Source organism: Etheostoma cragini, chromosome 16, assembly GCF_013103735.1.
Source record: "Etheostoma cragini isolate CJK2018 chromosome 16, CSU_Ecrag_1.0, whole genome shotgun sequence".
Classification (NCBI taxonomy): domain Eukaryota; kingdom Metazoa; phylum Chordata; class Actinopteri; order Perciformes; family Percidae; genus Etheostoma; species Etheostoma cragini.
Genome location: NC_048422.1, coordinates 4,896,362 through 4,922,386, shown reverse-complemented (window position 1 = coordinate 4,922,386; position 26,025 = coordinate 4,896,362). Strand labels below are relative to the sequence as shown.

The 26,025-nt window shown below is 40.0% G+C and overlaps 1 protein-coding gene across 4 annotated transcripts in view; it reads right to left on the bottom strand.

Annotated features, from left to right (window-relative positions):
• shroom3 (shroom family member 3) overlaps positions 1-23,033 on the bottom strand; it is a 118,318-nt gene extending 95,285 nt beyond the window's left edge. For 3 of the 4 annotated variants that reach the window (XR_004659802.1, XM_034895498.1, XM_034895499.1), the window contains exons 1-2: positions 22,417-23,033; positions 11,697-11,851 (exon numbers count right to left, since the gene is read on the bottom strand). Coding sequence is in view for 3 of the 4 variants with exons in the window: in XM_034895498.1 (XP_034751389.1) it covers positions 11,697-11,851; positions 22,417-22,572 (311 nt within the window). In the remaining variant the exon portion in view is untranslated. Of the gene's footprint in view, positions 1-2,138; positions 2,195-11,696; positions 11,852-22,416 lie in introns of those variants that run through there. The other variant, XM_034895500.1, reaches the window with a different exon arrangement.
• Positions 23,034-26,025: the final 2,992 nt, after the last annotated feature.

Here is a 26,025-nt window from a genome sequence, read left to right as displayed (position 1 = left end):
AGCCAATAGGATCAGTGTATCTCAAGATACCCCCAAGCTAAGCAAATGAAATCTCACACTCCCCATTGGGCCCACGTGAGAAAGATTGACAGTGGAGCCCACAAATTAGAAGATAAGGTCATAAAACTGGCATCCTTGTGTAGCCAATAAGAAGACGAGTTGATTGATACCAAACATGGCCAACAAAAACTATTCCTTTGGTCTCTTACAGCTGTCTGAAGGCAAACATATGGACTTCTGATGGCATTTCACCATTTCATGAAATTATGATTACTTATTTCTATAAATCTATGTATGTACTTCTTTCAGACATATCTGTGAGTGATGGGGATGTGTTTTTGTATTTCAGAAGTTTTGTATTTAGCACTTTTTTGGCTTTTTTAGAAATAAGAAATAAGACAAACGCACAGACACATCTGTAGAAATACATTCATACAAAATCCATTTTATAAGTCATTTTTTTCTGGATTTTTTCTGTTCTAAGTTGAGACATGAGGCTAGGGTACTATTTTAGTATATAGCCCCTATAATATGCTTAAAGTAGTGCTTTTTATTAATTTTTCAGATGATTTACTTGGGCGGAAATAGAAATTCTGTGTTCTAACCTCTGTAGCCCTGTGTCAGTAAGGCCTAGTGTCACACTTCCACTAGAAACAACAAGTTGAGAGTGTTAACTTCCCAATGAACTCAGGGTCATCGCAGAGGGCCAAAGCATGTGGAAACAGTAGCACTTTTTTAAGGGTAAGAATTTAGGCGAGAAAAACATATTTTCAAGTGTTACTGAACAGTTTAAACATTTCACTCCCACTTATGGTTTTGTTGACCACGCCATGTACTCTAGTCTCCTTGCTACCGCTGCCAAGTGCCTTGATCTTGTATCTGACACACAATACTGCCAACTTAAAAAACTCAAAAAATGATGCTTGCACTTTGAGTAGCAGGTGCCTGTGTGTAGTTTTCATCTTCATCATGCCTCCAGGAATACAAAAACTCTTTGTGTAACGGGAAACCAGTGACTTGCAGACTGCTGCTTACTGGGGATAAAAGTACGAACACAAACAGCTGCAAGGTGCAAAGCAAAAGAGTAATAAAAGACACAAACACACACACACACCTACACACACACATACATACAAACACACACACACACCACAAAGGTAAGTGGTGATCATCTTACCTCACCCCATCAAGAGTGTCAGGTCTCAGTTAAAAGAAGGCCTTATAGGCTAACACACATGCTACACTGGGAATATGCACCTAGGGAATTTTGGTAAATGCGCTTCAGTTCAGTTTTTTGGTAGTTTCAAATAAGGCAATATATATCAATCCCATTTCTGCGTGTAAGTACAGAGTTACGGACAGCATTGGGTTAGCTTAGTTTTGGGAAACAGCGAGTCTTGCTTTTTCCAAAGCTCAAACTACAAACACCTTAAAATCAAGATAATCACCACATTGCAATTACCCATCCACCCAGTACTTCTGTGCAACGTCTTTACTGGTTGCCTGTCAACCTAATGATGACAAGAAGACTCCAGGAAGACCCTATAACCACCTCTTGTTCGCCACAAAATAGCTGCATGTCTGCCATGTCATTGTTTTTCCCTATATGGCAGAAATACGAAATTTTATTGGTAAGAAAGTTAAACAAGGAAAAATGTTTCTCAAATTCCCAAACATACTTGTTACCACTAACAAACTGCATTCCTACATGTTAAAGCCTTCAGATATTTTCATTCAGCCAAGCCCAATAACCTGAAATGGGTGTAACCTGCTCAAGCCTGTTAGCCAAAAAATGTTGTAGTCTCACACTCTCCAGAGCTCACAATCAGTGGATTGGCAACTGAATCAGAATCTTGTTTTTGCACTGGTATCCATCATTTATCAGCACTAAGTAATAAGCAATAAAACTGATGGGTCAGACGACCTGAAACTAAAATACACATAAAATGAAATTGTGATATAGGCTATGTCATTTTAATATGACATAGTAAACATCAACATCAACATACCATCAACCTTCAATTGAAGACCGATTCGAACTTGAGTGGGATTTGTCCATATGACAAATTCACTAAAAATAGTGAAACTAGGCAGTTTCAAAACACAAAAATACATATACGGTACTTCAATAGACTTACAGCTCTGACTGGCAGCTCCACAGAAACATTTGTTTTCAGCTTGTTGTGAGTATAGCTCTAAGTAGCTGTGCCTATATCTGTCTATCTCTGTCTGTTTACTACTCTTTCTCAGCCAATCAGGGCTCTTCGGAACGCACCAATCAGAGGGAGTGCAGCATGTATGAAGGAGAGAGAGGTGTGGTGAGCAAGGTGGTTTCTGACAGTTGTATTTGGTGTCAACATCACACACACATGCACACCTTTTGTCTCAATGACGGAGTGATGGAGGAAATTAGAAAAGACTATACAACTGATGTGTTTCACCTGTTCCTGACTGTCACCTGTCTCTCCTTACCTCGTTACCCGGTGTAAATAACCTTTTTGTTGCCCTTGTCTTATGTGTGTGCGATGTATTAGTCTGCCTGTTTCTTCTTTATTCCCGTGGTTCCTGTTCTTTGTTTTTTTGGATAACCTTGCCTTGCATACTTTATCATGTAAGCTGTTGATAAGGATCCTATTTAAAGTATTTAAAGAATTTAATAACCTGATGGCGGAAGAATAAAAGTTTTGATTATTATATGTACGTATTTATGTACACTCATGTATAGCCTAGCCTTCAACATCTGCATAATTTTCAATGTACTAAGCAAATGAATGCAGAAAGTTAAGTTGGTCAGAAAATAGCATATATAATAAATATCATGAAATAATTTAAGGCTATGCCTTTGTGCCTAGACCTGCCGGCCCTGTAGATCAGGGGTTCTCAAACTTTTTGAAATCAAGGACACCTAAACTGACAGAAACTAGACCACGGACCCCCATTTGATTACATTACCGTCTGATAGGATTTTTGTTTTTAAATGTTTTATTACTATATATTTTGTTACACTATAAATTAATGTCCAAAACATTGTTTTAATTATGGATGGATTTATAATAAAAATAAGTCATTTCACATTTTGCTGGGGACCCCCTGGAACCACCTCAAGGACCCCTGGGATCCCTTGACCCCACTTTGAGAATCCTTGCTGTAGACCAGGTTACTAACATTACTGACCTCAATCAAGCCACTTCCCTCAGAATCAGCTGCCCTGCCAAACTCCTGCATCACTCTCTCTCTATTGCTCTCTCCCTCTCCATCTTCCTCTCTCCCTCAAAACATCTTCCAGTATCTATCTGCTCAATGAATTGAAGGATATTACGGTACAACCACATTAACACTGACACTATGGAACTTAGTTTTAAGTGACAACATTCTGTGGGAACTGATAATGGTTTTAATACTATTGAGACAGAAGGCTATATTAATGGCAAATAATTACATATAATAATAAATATCTAACTAGGTTAGTTATTTCTTCTATTTTACTCATTTACTCTTGCTAGACTATTGTTTACAATAGCCAACTAAAATATGTTTATGTGAACGTAGCTAAAGTTAAGCAAGTAAAAGTAATAAACATCATAAAATTTCACTCTGTATCACTGTGTGCGGTAGCAAGCTCAGACCAATGATTCGTGACAAGATGAATCCTGCAGCTACGAGACGGTGTATAATATTCATAGCTATAACTTTCGACTTTCCAGCTTTTTTGTGTTTGGATGTATCATTTGTTGTTTCTAAATTTGAATTTGGATAACGTTAGTAATAGTGAGATGCTTGCTACAGTTCATTGATGTATTATTTCTCTAATTTACTTTTTTTAACACCGCCAGGCGCTCTTTTATTTCAGTCACTCTCTAATTCGCTCGTCCACATACCGTTACGACACAAACAGATGAATGGTGAAGGCAGAATGATTTAAAGTAGTGAGTTATACAGAGTGCACTGTTATATATATACTGTATATACAGTATAAGTACAGTATACTGTATGTATATTATTGTTCTTAATATTTGAGGGGCTTAGGAACATTTTCGGGTAGCTTCAGACCCCCTAAAATATGCCTAAAAACGTTACTGAATTTAATCATAATAATTTACTGTTCATTTACTACCTTTGTATAATACTTCTGCTGTGTGCTACAGACATCATCTGACACACACATTATGTGTAAAACAAACCTTTTTTTCTCAGAATTGGCTTGTATTTGTCTGCTTGGATAAGAATATTCAGTAGGACACCATAGTCCAAGGGTGAATGCAGCCCAGGTATGTAATTGCAGAGTTTGACCTACTGCACAGTCCACCGCACATTTCCACAACATACAAATCAATGTCCACCGTTTTTTAGTCTGTGTTTAGTACAAGCCCAAATGAACATAGTAGACATTATCACACAAGTTCAGAAGGATTTTCCGTATATCTACTTCTATAAAAACAGACCTGAGAGTCTTTTCATGGTTCCCCATTAGTTTCCTGTAGGAAGCCGATCAGAACAAAACACATTCTGCTGCTATCTGCTTGTCTGGAAGAGAAATTCTCATGCCTTCCCTAATTGCCACACCTTCCCACAACACCATGTGTGCTTCTACAATCTACATCTGTCTTGCAGTGTGTGTGTGTGTGTGTGTGTGTGTGTGTGTGTGTGTGTGTGTGTGTGTGTGTGTGTGTGCATGCATCAGAGATGGAAAGTAAAAAAGTACTAGTACTTTGTTACTGCATTCAAGTGGATTTTTCAGATATTTTTTCAGATACTATTTATTTTTGTGCCGACTTTTTGCATTTACTCCTTACATTTTATAAACTGGCTTGTTAGTTTAGTTTCAAATAATTTCAGTGGAATTACTGTTATTATTTTTGGTGTCATCAATATAGAATTCAGCCAAATTGGATGGGAATATGTGTTGCACTTGACTTACCACTACAAGACGACTTCACACATTCTGCGACATTCACTTGCGGCAAATCATTGCGGCTTGATGGCGCTAATGTTAGCACATAGTGATTTAGACATGACTGAAAATGAAGAAAATGGAGGTCCCCGAGGTTTGGCAGACAAGCAGCAAGACATTCCCAACATCCTCTGCCTTATCTGAGAGAGATGTTAGAGATAGTAGGCATCAAGAATGACTCCTGGCCAACGTGCTGGGGAACTTCTTAATTGATGTCTCTTTAGTAATTCATATTTAATCCTTTATTCTCTTTGCCGAAGCCATATTTGAGCACACATACATGTAGATTCCTTTAAATGTTAAGGGGAAGATTCAAAAGGAGAAACTGGATCTGTGAATTCTCACAGAATCACAACTGAATTCATATCTTGCTGCTCAGTCAGAATCTTCTCAGTGGTCCAGGTAGCAATGGTTGTCATTCACAAGGCTACTTTTACTTTTATACTTTAAGTACTTATTGTTAGTTAGCATTTCCAAGCCTGTGTGTGTGTGTGTGTGTGTGTGTGTGTTCTTATCTGAAGTCTAAAGTCCTGCATTGTGTCATAGCGTCTTCTAATAAACAAAAGTATCTGTACTTCTACTTGAGTACGGAAAGTGAGTACTTTTGCCATTTCTGGCGTGCATGCGTGCATGTTTGTGGGTGTGGGTGTGTGTGTATTTGTTTCTCTTTGAACTCTAAAGTCCTGTATTGTGTCATAGCGTCTTCTAGTAAAGAAGAGCTGCAGTAGCAACAGCAGTCACACCCAAAACCCAAATATACACCTGGCTTTGTACCTGGCTTGGCATCAATGTGAAAAGAGGTGCTATTTGACAGTGACTGATGTCTGTGTTTTCAAACATCCAATGTGTCCATCTCCACAAAACTCATCATTTCATCATTGATCTATCCATTTTATGTAATAATTTGGGATCCACTTGTTAGATAGTTACGGTGTAAATCTAACCACTGCTGTCCTTGTGCTTAGACCTGATTATAATGCTTATCTAAACTGGCCAAGAGAAGCAAGCATTAGTGTTTGACTCATACACTATTAAGTCTGACGACATGACAGCTCTCTTAAAGAGAAGCCAAAATCTGGATTCTCCCCTGGTGGATAGCTATAGTATAGGTCATAAATCCCACTTCCCTCCAATCTGTTTTTTTGTAATTATACGAGGTACAAGTCCAGTAAAATTTTATTCTATCAGCTCCTTCAACTTGCATGATTTGTTACAAAGAAAAATGTGGCCATCAGAAAAAGAGTCACATGGTTTAATGGAACCGGCATTCCAGGATCCAGCCAAGTCTCGGTTAAAGGACATAACCCCTGATGTCCTGCAGTAAACTGGCACAGGCACGGAGGCCAGCTCACAGCTCACTCACAGCTCAATACCTGTATACTGGCCAGCAGGATGTCCAGAAGAGGGGTGGCAGTTGGTGTTCAATTCCTCCATGCTTGCCTAGATTCCCCCTTTGATTTAGAGATGGAGATGGACGCTGAGATGGTCTTGCTTGTACACGTTTGGATCATAGCCATAGCTTGTAGCTGATAGCAATCTTCACCTTTTCCCCTGTGTTTATTCTAACACATTCTCTCTCCCATTGTGTCAAATAGTGACGCTTGGTGAGGTGCCTTTGGTGTTTGTTATTGATCAAGAAGTCAATATTCAGACACGCTTGGTCAGGATTCATGGCGTCCCTTTTTGAAGATTTGGGTCGGGACTCTTGCATAGAGACACTATTGACACTTCAAAAATATTACTTCATCTTACAGCGCTGCGACCCAGCTGCTGCTCTGCCCTTGATCTTGTACCAAAATGTCGCCTACTATTAAAATTCATATTTTTGCCAAGTTAGACAGTGTGTGGGAGTTTCTTTGCAACTCCCAGCATCCATATACGAAATATTTGGGCTTCACTTTTACACAGTGGAAGGAAGTGGAGATGTGTCGTTTATCTTCATATGCACTCTATGGTCTATTGAAACTGTACCCTTTTATCCCACCAGATTTGTGGAAGTGTGACTCACACTGAGGAGCAATAAGTAAAACCTATTAAAAAATCAATTTAAAGGTGCAATATGTACTACTGGCAGCTAGCGTATAAAATGGTTACTACGGACCAAATTCAAAATACTAGAGAGAGCAGGCCCTTCCTTCCCAGACTCGAAGTTTACGGGGTTGCCAGGTTGAGAACGCTAAACCCAATGTCCCACAATGTCAATGTTTTCTAGAAGCTAGCATTGCCAGGCATTACTCCACAGTGTGCTGGCTATATTGACAGTCATAAAAGCTTATGCTCTCGTGGAGCTCTGTACCCAGCTTACAAAACCCTTTCTAGGCTTAAAATGCCGCTGAAATGACTTAATGGTTGTCTGTACCCAGGTCACAGTCACAGATGACGGCTGCTGAACAGAAGCTTGGGGAAAATTAAAAATTTGGGCGAGGCGGAGATTTTCGGTTCTATACTTTTCAGACTCCATTGTATATATAAAATTAAATAAACATATAGTCTTTCTTCCGTATGATTTTAACTTGTCAAAGGGAAGGCTATGTGTAGATGAATTCAAATATTTGAAAAATAATCTTCTAAAAGCAGCTTGTCAATGCACTGTAAATTACACAATATGTTTGTATGTTAGTTTGTAACAAAGTGGGAATCCTCTTGCGGTTTGGACATATGTCTGTCACAGTAACCAGCCGTGGCCTGCTTACCCGGTCCTCCGGGAACATTAGTAGTTAGTGTGTTAGCATTGTGGCATTGCTGCTAAGATTGCAGCCTGTTGTTTTTGCGTGTTTGCATTTCAAATCTTGCAACGCAGGTGTCAAAATGAGCACAAACCAAAACCAAAACATCCTGTCCTGGAATGGAACAGCCAAAGGAGAAAATAGCCTACTGGCCTCAGCATTGTTGTCAGAGAAGATAGTATTTCAACCTTAGTTGCTTCCTTAATATCTTATACAGACAGGTAAACCTTAATCAGTCCCATGTTGCGATCGCAACAATTCATGCAAATTCAACCAATCCTCGTAAATTACATGTGACTCGCAATTTTGATCAATCATCGCAACATCGCAAACAAATTTGACCAATAACTGGAATTTCCCGCAAGTTTAACCATTCCCAGCAGTCCCACACGCCAGACTTTGCGTCAGTATGTGACTCTGAGAGCCACAGACCAAGCAGGAGTGAGAACGGGTTGACGTAACACACGTACGTCGCCAAACTAATTTCCTGATTTGAAGACGATTTGTGATTTAAACATCTCACATTTACCAACAAAGCATACAGCAAAAGACCGTGCAAAACATTTATGACCGTCCTGCCAACATTTTTACATCAGTATACACTCTAACACCTGAACCTTTTGTAGACATAGCAAACTTCAGAGCTAAACACAATAACTGTCTCACAGGTACAAGAAAATAAATCTACCTTATCAGACCAATTTTGACAAAGCATACTGAACTGACCAACGGATATAATTTCGATGGATATTAAATACATTCAAGTTCACTTTTATTCTCTATGTACATCACTATAGATAGCAGGTAATGAACAGTGTTTGGCTGCCTGTGCCTGTGTGTTTATTCCTGACATCTAGCTGTGATTTGGACTATGAACCAGGATGTCGGAAGATCCTGCCTGGTTACAGATTACACTGGCTGACTGGAAGGAAGAAGTGAATGAAGGAAAGACGCATGGCACAAACAAAGATAGGAGGGACGTTTTTAAGATATGGGCTCTTTGTACGAAGATAATCACCAGTCTAAGACATAATTTGTATCAAATTAGACCAATCTAGAAATAATGTGACCTAACTCCACAGTCAAGGAACAGTTGTACCCTAAATTGACACCATACACCTAAAATATGCTGTAATTAGTTCACTATTAGAACGTAATAAAATTGAAATTGTATCAAATTAAAAAACAAAAAATAACGTGATCTTTATTAGACAGAAAACGAACACAGTTATACCCTGATTACAGTAACAACAGACACCGTAAATTATGTGGTAACTGCATATATCGCCATATTAAATATTACAATATCATTCAATTTCAATTCAATTCAATTTTATTTATAGTATCAATTCATAACAAGAGTTATCTCTAATATAAGTTCCATGTATTAGTACACACGTAAATATAAACACACATGGTATTTTAAAATATGTATTTATTTATTTATTAATTGAGTGTGTAAGCCTATTGTAGTCTTGCTTTGCCAGACGTTCCAGACATTCCTCCACAGCGCTGCGGAGGGGGGGTATGGCTAGTCCAAACAGCATTCCGGGATGGGAGAAAAACGTGCTCTGTTTATTGGCACAATTGTCTTGGGCGGGGCTAAGCGCTGGACGGAGCCATGGTGCCGCTGCAAAATATCCTTGGGAAGGAACTTGTTTTGGTGGAATGTGTACGTTAAAAAATTGTTTTAGTTGTGCAACAGAAAACTCAAAAGAACCACACAACCCAAAGGAAATGGACCTCTGGCCAAAAATAGTCACTTTCCGGGGGCACCGGAGCAATCCTGGAAGTGCACCGCGGTGAACTTGGCCAACTTGCAGTTGGCCTGTATATGTTCACAGCGGGACACTGGGCTGTTTGTCGATTGCATGTGAAGAAAACACAGAGCCTATTCCTTGAATATTGGAAATATTAACATAACAAAGACTAGCATTAATGTTATAAAAACTTACAGAATAGGGGTTAAATATTATTGATGTTAAAGTTTCTGTAATAAAACACAAATAATACAAATAGGCCTAACGTAACATGAATATCTATGAGTTGTCACAGCATTACAGCATTATTAAAGCATTTAACGACTGTAAATTATTGTAAATGAGATCTAAATTTCTTCACAAAAAAATAATATACAGAGCGAGCAAACTTCACTTGCCAGGGAATACGGAACAAATTAATGTTAACATTAGCTTAGCAACATTATCCAGTGAGGTTAAGTTTTGAACAGGCTAATTACTGAAATAGAAAGAATCTAGTTATTATGCTACATGAATGTAGTAGTATTATTACTTACCATCAGCGATTTCTGCACATAAAAACAGGATGAGTGGGAACGATCTGCGCCCTGCGTGGCGAGCAAATGAAGCGGAAGTAAAAACGCCACCATTTCAAAATAAAGGTTTTTGAACATAAAGTTGTGAATTCTCAATAATTAATAATTAGTGTCTAAGTATAGTATAATTTGGGTCTAATATGACATTAGACACAGTTTAAAATGACTAAATAATTCAGGAATAAGGTGTCTAATTACGGTATAACTGTTTGTTTACTGTAAAGACCACACTAAATCTAGTTTTGGTCAAATCTAATACAAAGTATGGCTTATTACATCTTATTATTAGTGTACTGTCAAATAATGTAGGACCCATATTTCAATACAGGTGTAGTTCAACCTTAGCATAAAGTGCTTGTAGCCTAACAAAAAATAAGTGGGACTTTAATGCATTGGTATTTTGTTATGATTTTGGTATATTGCTTTGTTTTTATTCCTCCTTATATGGTATTTTGGTTCTGTCTTGTCTCCTTGTGCTTGTCGCCAAGTTTCCTCCCTGGTCCTGTGTTGATGTTCCTGTCTTGAGTATCAGTATGTTCTGTTTCCTGTTTTATTTTGACAGTCTGTTCCCCTGTCTAGTCTTGTGTAGTTTTACTACCTGCCTTGCCTTTCCCGTCTTTGTGATTGTCGTCCCCGCCCTGATGTGATTGACCCGTAGTATCAGATCATTTAGTCTTCTTTTTGGACTCTGTTTATGACCGGCTCCCGTTTGAACTCCTTGTGTCATTAATTTCTCATTTTTTGATCCTCTCCCCTTCAACTCCTTGTCTCATAATCTTTTTGCATTTTTGGATCCTCTCCTGTTTAAACTCCTCCTGTCATTTATTTTTGCATTTTTGGATCCCTTTTTGTGCTTCCCTGTTTTTGTGGAATAAATCCTATTATGAACTCTTTCCTGCCTGCCTGCTTAATCTCTGCATTTGGTTCTCAATTCCTTGGAGCGTGACAGTATTCCTACTTAATTGACAAATACATCAATTATAATTTTGATATTAACTTAAATGATTTACAAATATCACATGCTGGTTTACTAAATGATGCTGTAGATCAAACTAGGGAAGAAATGGTCATGTTTATTTTATAGACCTAATAATGAATCAGTTAAATTCTACACACATGCACACCCACAACACAGGAATACACACAATTTGTCTGGAAACACAACCAAGATCTCAAGGGAATAACTTGAACCAAAGGTTTTAACTGCAAATATGACTTGGACTTTCATTGCTCGAAAAGGTAAAAAGTGTGTAAATTACTCTACCTGTAAAAAAGCACCTCAGGGGCTTTAAGCTTGGGATTAGCCCCAACACCAAAAGTCAAAAACTGTATGGGCTTCCAGGTTGCACCAGAGGAATCAAAGATCGGTTCCTATTCATACCAAGGGAACTAACTGGCTCTTACATGCAGAATGGGTATTTAGTATTTATGTTCTGCTACACAACCTCAACCTTATGGGGTTGTAAATAGGCAAACCAGGTGACCAGGTGAGTTAAAGGTCAGTTTTGGATTAAATTCAACAGAAATATGGCTTTGAATGCCAGTTTTGGTTTGGGTCTCAAATTTGACAGTACCACTCAGATTCACATGAGTTGTGCCTTTTGGTCGCTTACATGGTGGGTTTAGGTCTCAGTTTTAGGCCCGTGCAGAAGTCATAACACACACATGCACAAAGAGTCTGTACCTGCGGACGGTGAGCTGCAGAGTCTTGTACGATCCTTTGACCAGAGCGATGGCCTCCTGTCTGTATCCAGTCAGCTCCACGTCGTTGATGATGATAATCTTATCACCCACCATCAGAGGCTGCTCCAAATTGTCCGCCTTACCACCCTCCTCTACCTGCACAGGCACCAACATGCAAATACAAACACATCAGCCTACATTTACTAAGAAAATTACATATCACAAAAGTGCACCACAGAGGTCAATGATTTTTGTGACCACAATGTGTGTGTATTTAGCTAATGATTTACTAAAGCACCAGCTCATTATGCAGTCAAGTCCTGACCTCTAAAAGCAGTCTACAAGTGAAGAAAAGCTCAGCAGGCAAGGACCACCAAGCTCAGAAAAGAAATAATGAATAACCAAAGAGATTTACTGGTTTCATACTGCCGTACCCCCCACACCAGCAGTCTTTGTGCTATGCCAGGCTAAACATCTCCTGGATCTCTGTACTGGAAACAGTGTTGTCTGCATCATATATCACTGTGTGTGATATACTATACACTGTGTGTGTGTGTGTGAGTGTGTGTGTGTGTGTGTGTGTGTGTGTGTGTGTGTGTGTGTGTGTGTGTGTGTGTGTGTGTGTGTGTGTGGCCTTATTTTCTGTGTGATAAGCTTAACAAAAAGAGTTGGTTGTCAAAATGTCTCTGTACACGCCATGTCACCAGCTTTGACTGGATTCCTGGACGTTCTGCTGTGTTTGGTCAATTAATTGATTGTCCTACAAAACATCTTTTCTAAAGCGGCTGTGATTCGAAGACGGTCCCACTGCCCGGTGAAGTCAGACAGTTAAGCTGAGAATAAAAAAGTAGGTGGCCCTTGGATCATCCAGTCCACATATGGAGGTGGTTCACATTTTGATCAGATTTCAGCCAGGTGCAAATGACATTTGTGCAGTTTGGACTAGTGTCCAAAATATTGATTATATATTTATGTATTGATATTGATAATATTGATACTCTTTCTTCTCTCCAAACAGCTTGTTGACACAAAAAATGCTGCAGTCTTCATGCCGTGCCTTCTCTCATTCACTCACTGTGCTGTCATCTCGTCCCTCATCTTATTCACTCCATTTGAATATAACAATATCCAGGTCCATTCAAGTTAGCGGAGCAGAGCAGTGTTCTCTAGTCCATTTGCTCTATAGGCCACATATCTATAGTGCCCTGCTGTGCCAAGAACTACTACAAAGAACTGCTACAAACTACTATTTTTCTTTTTTTGTTATTTCCCCTCTTCATTCTAACCCCAACCGGCCCGTGAGACACCGCCTATCACGAGCCTGGGTCTGTCCGAGGTTTCGGCCTAAAAGGAGTTTTTCCTCTCCATCGCGCACTGTTGCTTGCTCTGGCGGAAACTAGAACTGTTTGGTCCTTATAAATTCTGGAGTGTGGTCTAGACCTCCTCTATCTGTAAAATGTCTTGAGATAACTCTTGTTATGAATTGATACTATAAATAAAATTGAATTGAAAACTGAATTGAATATCATCCGGATATCAGAATCAGAAAAGGTTTATTGCTACAGTAACAATTACGAGGAATTTGCCTTGGTCATTGGTGCATACATAAAATAATAATTTATACTCTTTATATTCCCTATGGGAAAATTACAATTTACACTCTGTTGTTATTACACACTACACACAGGCCGGAAATACACACACACATGATCAGCTCCTATATCCACTAATGGAGAGATGTTAGAGTGAGTGGGCTGTGATTGCTGAACAGGCGCCCCGAGTGGTTAAGGGGGTTTCAGTGCCTTGCTCAAGAGCAACTTGGCAGTGCCCAGGAGGTGAACTGGCATCCCTCTAACTAGCAGTTCACACTCCGTACTTTGGTCCATACAGGGACTTGAACCTACGACCCTCCGGTTCCCAACCAAACTCCCGACGGACTGCTCAAGCTCATGTAAAGTACTGTATGTGCTGAGTGACTTTCATCACCTATGTACAATAGCCCTAAGGGGACAATGTTTCATAAAACTCATCAACAAATGGGGGCAATAAGTGGGAGGCCCAGCCCATCAAAAACAAAGTTTGAATAATTATCTACATTTTGTGCTGCTTTATGTGACTGAGAAGTGTCTAATGAGCTGTTCTGATATAAAGGAAATAAAACATCCCTTCAGAGCTGTGAAAGAAAAACAATGTTGAACCATTGCTCAGCTCTGTAGAGCAGTGCACATGCCTACAGTGTTTGCCTTTTTCAGAAATAAATATATCCAAATAAGGCTCACTGAATCACTCAGTAACTGTGAGAGAGAGAGAGAGAGAGCGATAGAGTGAGAGAGAGTGTGTGTGTGCATATGTGTGTGTGTGTGTGTGTGTGTGTGTGCGCAACTTCAGTTTTCCAGCTGAAATTCATATCATATCATATCCTGCAGACGGAGATATCCAAACAAAGCGACTCACCCTGGTCATACCGTGACTGAAACAACATGCCTCCTCTAATCAATAAAGACTGTGTGATTCCTCAGATAGCAGTGGGGGGCTCTGCCGAGATAAAGTCCTGTAATGATTTTGAATACCACAGTTGTTTGTTAAAATGAAGCAATATCTACTTCTAATCCTACGTAAGACTTTGTTGTGGATGGGAGTTATTCAACCAAAGAATGATGATGATTCTTTTTAGATTGTTTAATCTGAAGGACAATTACAGGTGAATATTTCCACTAATTCATAGAAAAAAAGCCAATTCTCTAGAAGAATTGCAAAAATCAAAGTGGCAGTGGTCTTACTGGGATTAGATAAAGAACAGACAGCCAGGGACCTTTGTTACATTTCATACCCCTTTTTCTATCCCCATGTTTCAAGTCTGTTTTTACACTGTCATTATCTAATAAATAAAGAAAAGAAAAAAACTGTGTCATGGAGTGAGAAAGCAGAACTGCAACACACCCCTTCCAACTCCTGAATTATCCTTCCTGTCCAGATCCAATGCTACCACATCTTTAAAGTTCTATTAGTATTAGTCCTTTTGGTTCCTTATCCCCCTTTTGTCAGGTACATGTAGCTAACTGTTAAGATGGCTAAGAGTGAAGTAACCCTAACGGTAGGTGTGACGTTACGAATGGTTCTGACTCGGGTGCCAGGGTCTGTTTCCCAACGGTTCAGTAAACTGCCGTTAGTGTCCTTAGCACCTGTACAGTTTTGGCCATTTCTTTGCTGTTTCCTTGCTTTGTTGTGCTCGCAGGCTTCTCTATAGAGCCCACCCTACAGCTTCAGAATAAATATTTGGCAGACTCCTTGCTCAGTCAGTCTGACGTTTCCTCTTTCTCTGTTCCTCTGACAATGCTTTACTAAGTTTCTGTTTCTTTTTTGTTGGCTCAGCCATGAAGACAGTGTGAAAAACTCAGAAAACCTCTATCCCAACCTTGTTCCTGAATGGGCGTATGTGTACAGTGCCGTAAAGCAATTTGTTACATTGCAAGACCTGATGTCACGGGGTACTTCCTGAGTCCGCTCACAGGCGCTGGGGGGAGCAAGACAACCACGATTCAACTCGAAAAAAGTCTTACCCATTCCAATGACTCAAAAGCTGTTCGGTAAATTCAGAAAAAAACAAAATTGCATTGTTACCCTTTAACAAACCACTGAAACATTATTTTAAGGTACAATAGAATCTTTGGTGTTGGATCGATTGATCAATATCAATAATAAGGGCTCTGTTGTGTGTTGCAAAGTGACATCTAATCAATGACATAACTTTGCCATATGGCGGAATAAAAGTTGTGTTACTGAGTGAGTCAACTGAGTATAACTCACTGGACTAAAATTGAGTTGTCTGGAGCAGTTTGTGAACAGTGTTTTCTGTTAGAGATAGTAAGTCAGTTTGGGGAGGACATTGGGCTTTTTCACTTTGTAAACCAATTACATGCCCAAAAAAGATATTTAACACAATAAAGGAAAGGGAAAAAGCCAAAAAGGATAATATGAGCACTTTAACAAATAGTGCTTAGTGTGTACATGTGAGACAGAGTGACGGTAAATGTGCTCAGCAAAAAGCTGCTGGATATCAGAGCAGAGAATAAATCAGCAGTTTACTTGTTAAATGGTAGAAAAATGTACAATGTAGGTTTCAATTTGTCTCTGAATAGATGCTGCAGCTTCTCAAACCCCAAGTAAAGTTCCCGTGCCTTGCTTTTTTCAACAACACAACAAAACATAAACAGCGTTGGTTGCACAGTCAGAGCAGTAGTAAGTTAGAGAAACAAATAGAATACAAGAGGACAGGGAAACCGGTCTACAAAGCAATCCATTACAATGCCAGGAGATGCCGCTCACGTATGTGATGACGACAGGACGTAGTTTTGTCACATAGTGCGCTTGCATAACTGCAGTGCGAAACTAAATGTATACAATGTCACAAAAAACATAAACCTTTGTCCGGACATTAGTTCGGACTTTTAGGTGTGTAAGCCCCCAATACTCACTGTGATCACATCATAGGCACGCCCTAAAATACCCACTGCTTTATGGCCTATTTTAAAATCAATGAGACAATAATTCAAAAAATGAACATCATTCTGTGTTCTAGGCTTAAAACAGTTTAGACCATAAACTCATCAGATCATATCCCCATCAGTATCCACCTTAGGATCCTCCTGGCTACTACGCTAGCCTGGGCTATCAAGTTTTTAAATGCAAACATTGGAGTAAACACTGTATGCTCTAGTACAGACATGGGCAAATTACGGCCCGCGGGCCATGTACGGCCCGTTGGTTTTTTTTTTTAACCCGGCCCGCCTAAGTGATCTCAAACTATATTATTAAAGTTAATTATTATTAAATCACATTCATTTTTGAGTTCCCTGCAATTGCCGTGGAATTTGTTTCTCCAATGTTTCCCAAACGAACATGAATGCAGCATTATCCTCAACTTCACTTTTTCAGAGATAGCACGCACATTTTCCCTTGTGTAAAAATGAGCGGACCAAAGAAAAGAAAAGTTGACAGTGAGTGCCGAGTGTTTAAGAAGGAGTGGACAGCAAAATATTTTTTTACTGATGTCCGATCAATGGCTGTATGTCTGATATAACAGGAAACTGTTTCAGTTTTTAAAGAACACAACATCAGCCACCCCTTTTCAACGAAGCATGCTAACTACAGGGCTGCCAATTCTCACGCATTGGCAATGAGACACACGCATTTGACTGGTTTCACGCCACACCCCTGATTTCTCACGCTTCTCCGTAAGTGTCAACACGGTCGGTCAAATTTCTGAAAGATGAATTTATCTATAGATCTACCTGTTGAGCCACTTATGATCGACTAGTTGTGCTTTCAGACACTTTGAGGGGTTCAAGAGCGCTCACTGTCTGTGGAATTTTCGAATTGTCGCAAACTGAGAACGTTTTTTTCACAATCCATTCCAGGTGCACTTCCCCGGCTTCAGGTATGTGCTCTGAGTATCACAGACCCGTCCGTTGCTTTGTGTCCACGCTCTCTGTAACAAAAGAGGTGAGCAGCGCGGCTGGTAGTGTAGCAACTTCAGTTCATTTTAGTGAACCCGCTCTGCTGTGGACAGTGACGCGTTGCATCCGCTGTCTGTCAGACGGTCGAATGAGCTACTACCATATCAGCGGAGAAATAACATGCCCAGGAGACTATTTTACAACTCTCCAAATCTTGGACAACAGAGATGGGAAGAGTTATATTTTGAATGTGCACAAAGTTGTAAACATGAGCAAAAATCTGATGAAACACATCTGAGCTATACTACACTATATATACTATCCTATATATACTATACTGCAACGTTGGGCCACTATTGTGCTTCTCTAACCTCGGTGCATCTCTACATGAAACTGTAAATAATTAATTTGATGTTTTATAAAATGAACAAATAGTCTTTATTTTCCCAAAAAAGTAAATACAGTTAGTGCTGCACAGAGGATAAGGGCCAAACATTACTGAGCCTTGGCACAAAGGTTAAAGGATAAGAATCTATGTAACTCAGTGGTTCTCATTCTTTAGAATTTCAGTGGTCTCAGTTAATGCCTTAACATTAATTTAACTTTGGATCCCTGGTCCCTACACCAGGGACCCCTGGACCTGTTCACCACAGACCCAAATCTTCTCAGCTGTTGCTGACATATGCTATTGTCTCTTCAAGTGGATCATTATGTTTGGCACATTGTCTGGGTCAGTTCTTAAATCATGAGAAGGTAATCAAGTGATGACTGATTAACATTAATGTAACTGTTAAATGCCCTAATACCTGTTGATACTACAGCAATGCAAAGGCTCTTAATCCTGCAGTTTTGCACATATCATGTAAGACTTGATTTCTCAATTTTTTTGCACAAAACTCTCCATAAAGTGCCATTTAATGGTTTATTTTTCAGAAGAATTCCAGGGGGGGCATACCCCCATACCCGCCTAGGGAGAGCCCCCCCCCCCCCCCCCCCCCCCCCCCCCCCCCCCCCCCCCCCCCCCCACACCCCCCCCCATCCCCCCACACATAACAAATCCCAATTCAAACCCTGAAGGATAATGATGCGGAAGGAACCAAAGAAATTGCTTTGTATGCAGCAAAATATGGGCCATATAATGGTTTATTTTTCCATTTTTTTTCCCCTAGGGAAGGCCCCATTCCCCCACATATAACAAATCGCAATTTAAACCCTGAAGGATAAAGACCCAAAGAAATTGCTTTGTACACGGCAAAATATGGGTCGGCCCCCCCCAAATCTCACTCCAAGGTTTGGGGAAAAGTTGGCAGCCCTGTGAACATGAGTTGATCATAATACGGTTCAAGAAGCAGACACCATTTCAGAGTAAGCTTAAAACTCTTCTCTTTGACAGCCTACTCTTAGGGCTGGCTCAGGTTTGCCTTGGACCAGCCCTTAGTTACGCTGCTATTAGTCTAAATCCACAACGTTCCAAATGCTTTGGTGCCGCAGGAAAATTCCGCCGGATTCATGTCATGACGATTGTGATTGGTTTAAAGAAATTTAAATAAACCAGAGCATGTTTTTCTCCCATCCCAGAATGCTGTGTGGGCTAGCCAGACCCTCCTCAGCAGCGCTGTAGAGGAAGGTCTGGCAACGCAAGACTATGATGCTACGTACACTGAGCTCCTCTGTCTCGCTCCATCTGCGTGCATTCATGTCCGATTAATGCATGTTACTAACTTATCTTCCCACCAAAAGCCCGGTTCTTCTTAAGGTTTCTGCCTGTTTTTCCTCGCCACTTCTCACTGTCACAATCAAATGCTTGCTGTTAAGGGGAATTGTTGGGTCTTAGTAAATTATAGTGGGATCTAGACCTACTCTATCTGTTCCGAGGTTACTTCTGTGATGATTGTGTCTATGATTTGACACAATTAATAAAAATACGTTTTTAAATGTAAACAGAGTAAACACAGAGGTAAAGGTGAAGTTGGCTATCAGCTACCACCTATGGCCAAAATCCAGACTACATGGACAAGCAATACCACACCTTTGTCCATCTCTACATCAAAGGGGGCATGGAGGCAAGCGTGGAGAAATTTGACTGCGAAGACATCTTGCAGGCCAGTGTACAGACATGAGACGATAAACTGGGTGGCCTCTGTGCCGTCATCATTTTTTAGTTGGATGTCGGGAGCTGTGGTGTCCTTTGACCGAGACTTGGCTAGATCCTGAAGTGCCAGTACCATTTAACCAAGTGACTCTTTCTCTGTATGCCAATCTGATGGCCTAATTCTGCTTTATGATGAATCATGCACATGTTTAAGGAACTGACGGGACAACATTTCACTGAAATTGTACCTTGTAACAAATCAAATTTATCAATTGATTGATTGACAGGTCCATTTGTTTCCTTGTAACTGAAACTCAACTCTAGACTGGGTCCAAATTCTATTAACTGGGTCTTGTTCTATTACCAAAGGTCTCAGATGTCAATATGTGTCACGCACACCCGGGAAATGCACAACTCAGATGAGTAAAGTTAAATGGTTTTATTAAAACAGTAAAAAAAAACTTACATGCAACATAAACATCCAAGGAAACCAGGGAGACAAGAAAAAAGGGACACATGAACACAAGGAAAAATGCTCAAAAGTTGCACACGTGGAAAACAGATAATCTGACACTGGTATCTTCTTCTTTTTCCTTCGGTTTTATTGCAGTTGGCAACTAACTTTAATTACTACCACCAGCTGGACTGATGTGGGGTACTTGAGTCTAACCTTCACACTGGGGTCAGGGGAAGACAGAACTTAAATACACAGGTGCAACAGATTAGAGTGGTGGGGACAGGTAATCACACAGACAGGAAAAAAATATGTAAGACAGGAAGTAGAACCATGGGGAACAAAGAGACTACAAAATAAAACTGGAAATGGAAAACTAACAGAAAACATAAAAACAGACTAAACAGAAACTTGACACAGGGACAAGCCATGACAATAGCCTAATATAGGTCTAATTATCCTTGGGTCCTGTCAACCAATCTAAATGCAGATGTGAATGTGTGTTTATAATTTACCATGTGGCAGATTTTGTTTATCCCTTAAGGTTTCAATTTGTCCCATGTCCTATCCTGAGCTGTTCTCCAAGCTGTTAAAATCAGTTGTACTACCAGCTGCACAAAAAAACTGACAGTGAACTGTCAGATGGAGGTTTGGAATGGACCAGTCAGGCGCTTTCTCAGGTATTTTAGAAGTGAATAGATCAAAGACCCAGGGCTTCAAAGATACTAGAGAGTCTCAGTGATAAACACTTTTGTCTGGAGTCTTTTCAAGCTCCAGTCTAGTTCTGATCAGTTTTTTATTTTTTATATTGTTTTTTTGTAATAGACCCCCCCCCCCCCCCCCAACGACAGTAAGCAGTGTAGATTAAAGTTTAACCTATTGAGGAAGTAGATAGTCACATTAGAGAGTTTGGGTTACAGCATAACTGTTCACCTTCATTTCAAAAGTGTAACCCTGGCATTGTTATTGCACATTCACTCATGAGACTTTCAGCTTAAGACTCATTAAAACTGTTTAACTTGAGATGAAACGCCAAGATTAACAGAATCCTTCACTGTGACCTCTGACCCGAGCTTAGAACCACAAATGGTGTACTGCACTGATGATAAACAATCTGCCAAATATCTTCACCTCTACTTTTTGCTGGAAAAAAGGTTTAAGCTGTTTAACAAATTCAATCTGAAAATTTAAGAAGGTGGATTCATGCCAATCCATTGTTTTATAGGTGAGCAGTCTTCGTGAGAAGTAGAAAGCATAAAACATCTGTAAACAAGAACTACTAACTAAATGGTGTGTTTGTATTCAAACACAATGTAGGTTATGATGGAAAGCAGGTTGGAAAATATGTTTAACCAGCTGAGACACAGCAGAACACCCAATCTGTACTTCCCAATGGTCGGTGATTTAGTTGTCTTTTGGCTAAAGGCGGAAGAAGAAGAGTGGACGGAGAGCTTCACACAAAGTACCTGAAAGCTAGTGTGGATGTATAGCGTTTTCAATGTGTTTTTCGATTTGGTATGAACTGAGAGAGACAAAATAAAAGCATATGGGTGTTCAAAGCACCCAGTATACCAATCTTGTTTGGCCTCTGTCCCAGAATAACCTCCACACACACAAACACACTCACACACACACATTCACCAGCCTGCAGATTTGCATTTTAATAAAATGAGGCAACCATGGTTGAAAGGGCAAAATGGAATCATAAGTGATCGCTTTCCTTATTACAGACATAGCATGACAAATCATCAATAATTACATGGACTATTATTCACCCCTACAATCATATTAATATCATATTAAAAGTCAGTGCTGACCGATTCCCCTTTTTTAAATCCAAATCACATTTTTGAAAATGCCATATATTTAAATGAGCTATAGCTCACTTTATCAATGATGCCTTAACAAGCTAAAAGAGGTGAAATAAATATTCAGCAGCGTTTGATTTTTCTAGCTAAAATAACAATTGTTTTGTCAGCTGAAGATAATTCAGTGAGTGTGTCGACTACAAAATTACAAAATCTGTTATCCTGTCAAATTGTTTTCAGCCTATGCTTCCCATTGCACAGGATCCCTAAATTGGGTGTAGGTTGTGTCACAAAGATGACTGTTTGGGGCTAGGGATAAGGTTTAGTGCAGCTTGAGATAACAGGGAACAAATAAACTGCGTAACAGACTCACATTAATGTGACTTTGAGGAATCTGTATTATTGAGACTTGTCTAAAGATGGTTTGGTTGAGGAAGTACAGGACGTTGACTGTGTCTGTGTGGTGTATAGGCATAGTCTATTATAGTCTTATTTAATGCACAATAATTTTGTTTTAATTTTATTGTAAGAACAGTACTTCTTTGTTAGACACTTGTTTATGCTACTTGTACATTTATCTATCAATGCTCTTGTCTTTGCTGTTGCAAACCGCAATTTCCCCATTGTGGGACAAATAAAGGTTTTCTTATCTTATCTTATTTGTAATGGAGTAGTAGCCCTTTTCATTTTATTTTTGCCACTTCCAACACTGAAATTGCTAAATTATAAACAGTCTTGTAGAGATTTAAAATAAACAGGCTACATTGTGTGACCATTATGTCATATAGGCTACAGACACTGACTGTACCGGTCCAAGTACTGTGAACTAGGAGATTTCAAAAGTGAAAATATCATACATCACACAATGTGTAACTATAATGAGAAGACACACCGAGGAAAAAGTCTCGTACCTTGGAGATGATGAGCGGTTCTCCGTGCTCCAGGCCGCCCTGCAGGGTGAAGCCCCACGGTGCTCCTCCCTGCAGCCGGGCCTCCACCAGCACCCAGCCGCCGCTTCCACCTCCGCCCGCCGCCTGTTGGAGCCCCGCCTGGACACCGTTCTCCATGTCCCAGCCGGGGAGCGCTCAATCCGGGCTCCTCGGTCCTCAGCCCGGCTGCGGCCCAGGCGAACTGAGGAAGGGGAAACCGGACTGCAGAAAACGATTTCTCCTTCACAAGCGCATTTCCTTCATTCAGTTATAACTCCTCGATAAGAAAAAGGAAAGAAAGAGGTGCTGGAGCACCGATCTGCGTTTCCTGCAAAGTGCATTCCTGAAGCGCAGAGAGCTGATTCTCTGGCAAATATACTCAGCAACACCCCGAAACTATCAGTTAGAGTCTGGATAGAAGGTTAAAAAGTTTACTGAGAGGAAAAAGTCATACAATTTCAAGATGCTCAAAATACGAACCTCTCTCTCTCTCTCTATGCTCTGTCTGTCTGTCTGTCTGTCTCTCTCTTTCTATCTCTCTTCCGAAAATCAGTTTAGCATCACAATAGAATTTATGCGACTCACTGAGCGAAAAGAAAAGAGAGAGACAGAGAAAGAGGTGGAGTGAGGTAGAGTGAGACAGAGGGAGAGAAAGGGGGGTCAAGAGAGGAGAAAGAGAGGTAGGCAAGGAAAGTTAAAAAGGAAATGAGAAATTATGTGAAGAAAAAAGAAAGGAAGAAGAGAGGTAGGAAGGATGGAATTTAGGAAAAAAGAAAGACAGGAGGGATGAAATTAACAAAAATGTTCATGCTATGGCTAAATGTGATAGCAATCTCTTCAATAGTTTTTGAGATATTTCACTAAAAACAATAAATTCTATTCTCATGTTAGAGGATAACTGAAGACATTGTGATACATCATCTGGGAACAATGAATGTCGGTGGCTCTGCAAAATAGTCCGGGGAAGGAACGCAAAAAATACACTACACAACAAAACACATTAATTGGTGTTAACAGCTCACACAAGACAGTAAGTTGAGCTATTTCAATTCTGGATACATGCTAACACATAATTTGCTCTTATGATTTATGCAGCAATCCCCAGCAAAGAGGTAGCTGGGTTGGCTCAGTTGGTAGAGCAGGTGCGCATTTACATAGAGGGTTTATACCTTGACGCAAAGGTCCAGGATTCGAGTACGACCTGTAACGATTTCCTGCACGTCCCCTCTCTCGCTCCTCTTTCTCCTGTCCATTAAATGTGCTGTAGGTAGGGTTGGGAAGATCCACAACTTAGCCAAAAGATTTTAACAGGAACAACTTATCAGTCCCTCCCTGCTTTATGCTAAAAAACCAAGCAGGTCTGTTTTATTGCACAAACCAAATTTTCCAACATAATCCAACTTTGCACAATCCAACATCCAGCATGTGAGCCACAGGATGTCAGGCTTGACCCTGGAAATGCATTTCTCTTGATCCAGACCAGCTAATACATAATATTGTAAAGCTTTATTATTCATCCACATATTACTACAACACAAGTTGCATGCAAATTACAAAATGCCTTAGCTTAATTTACATCACAGATCTTCAACAGGGAGCCTGGTACCTTTAAGGGGTCCTTAGAGTTACTGCAGGGGTTCAAACCAAGGGCTTTTAATCCATTGATATAGAACAATAGACATGACATGATGTTTACAATTGTCCCCTATAAGCAGCACGTATGGTTGTCAGCTGTGCAGCACCAGTAAGACCAAGGAGACCCGGGAGGCTTGCATAACTTCCCACACATCAATAGGAGTAGACTATTTTTTCTCTTCTTTTTTTAACTATAACTACAGAAAAGTAGGTGAACTAGTTACTTTACCTATAACGGACCTGCTGAGAGGTCTGTTATTGGGGATTGCTAGCTAGTTCTTAACAGCATTTATGAACAGCAAACATTGTTTTAGTGTGCGTGATTTTTTAGCTCAAATAGGACGTTTAGTAACATTTGAGTTATAACAATTTTCTTTGAAAACTAATCACGCAGTTTGTTGAGAGCAAAGCAGCAGTGGAATTCATTAGGTGAGAAATTCCTAGGTATGAGTTTTTTAATGCTCTAACTATGCTCACAAATTCATAATGAGATACCTTACTTGTTGTATAGTAGCCTTTCCATTGATATTATCTTGTGTAAGCAAGGAATCTAATGATTAATGATCAACTCTATGGTTTGAAAGCCTTGTTTGACATATTTCCCTTCAACTAATTTGACAATAGCTAAGTTATAGACACCCTTTTTGACATCACAGTAGCAAACCCTGGGCCAAGAAAGGGTGCCAGAAAAAATAACCCAGGTCCTGAGAGACACAACAGCCTACCTGCTATCTCTGAAAACATCTGCAGGTCAACCGCTTTCTTTATCCCAAAAGTAACGTAAGTAAGGAATAGGCTATCAGATGCAATTTGACTCCATGATCTAAATTTAAGCAAATGTATGTATGTGTATGTGTGTATTTGTTTAGGAAAATGACTGTAGTGGGCTCCACTGTAAACACTGTCACAATGTACTTGATGGTCCCTGAACTGCTTCAATAGTATATCTTAACATACAAGTTTTGCCTGGATCTGTCGCTACTCTGTACTGCTGTCTGTACTGTCTGGACTCTGGCTTGGATCCAAGTGCAGAAATGCAATGAGGGAGCAGCAGTCAGAAATAAAATAATGTAATGACAACACAAAGAGAACTTACAAAACACTCAAGCTGGTAATGTCAAACAAAAAAAACAATAAACTCAGAAGGAACGGGGAAATAAAGAACACAAAATATAGCTTACACTGGAAGGAACTCACACACAACACGCACGACGATAAACCAACAACAGACCCAGAAAGTACAGAGATTAAATACACAAGTAAACAAGGGTGAAGAAAGGACAGGTGACACAAGGGCTGGGGAACAGTTGAAAGACATCAGGGCGGGGCAGACAATCACAAAGGCGGAAAACCAAAAGACAGGAAGTAAAACAAGACAACACATGGGAGAACAGAAAGACAACACAATAAACGGGAGTAGAAAACTACAACAGAAAACCCACAATCCTGACAGGATCATCTTGAGCTTGTCTTCAACAACACACGTAGGGCAGGTTTATAAAGAGAAATAATATTCAAAAAATGTGCAACAACAAACCAGTTTCAGAGCACATATAAAAAGCTCCTGGAGTGTTGACCCAGGTCAGACTGGAAACGCCCTCCCACTGGAGACTATGGAATCACTTAGCTTAGCAGCTGTCAGTGACTGTGACACATTCCAACCAGAAAGCAGAGTTGTCAACATCGGGCACTCCAACCCACCCACTGAGTTTTCAGAGGTAATCTAGACCTGTGCAACATACATCGCTGGCTGTGTTGTGAGAAAGGTGAGCACTCTAATGTTGTGACACCTGCCGAGAGGCGTTAACAACAGCAGGGGCCCCACAGTATGATTAATCGTATTGCCTCATACGTAAAAAGATGAGGGGAGGGCTCGTGATCCCATCCTCCGGATGTGTCGCAACCACCGCAATAGTGAAAGCCGTCAGGAGGAGGATTACTACTCTGGAAAAGATG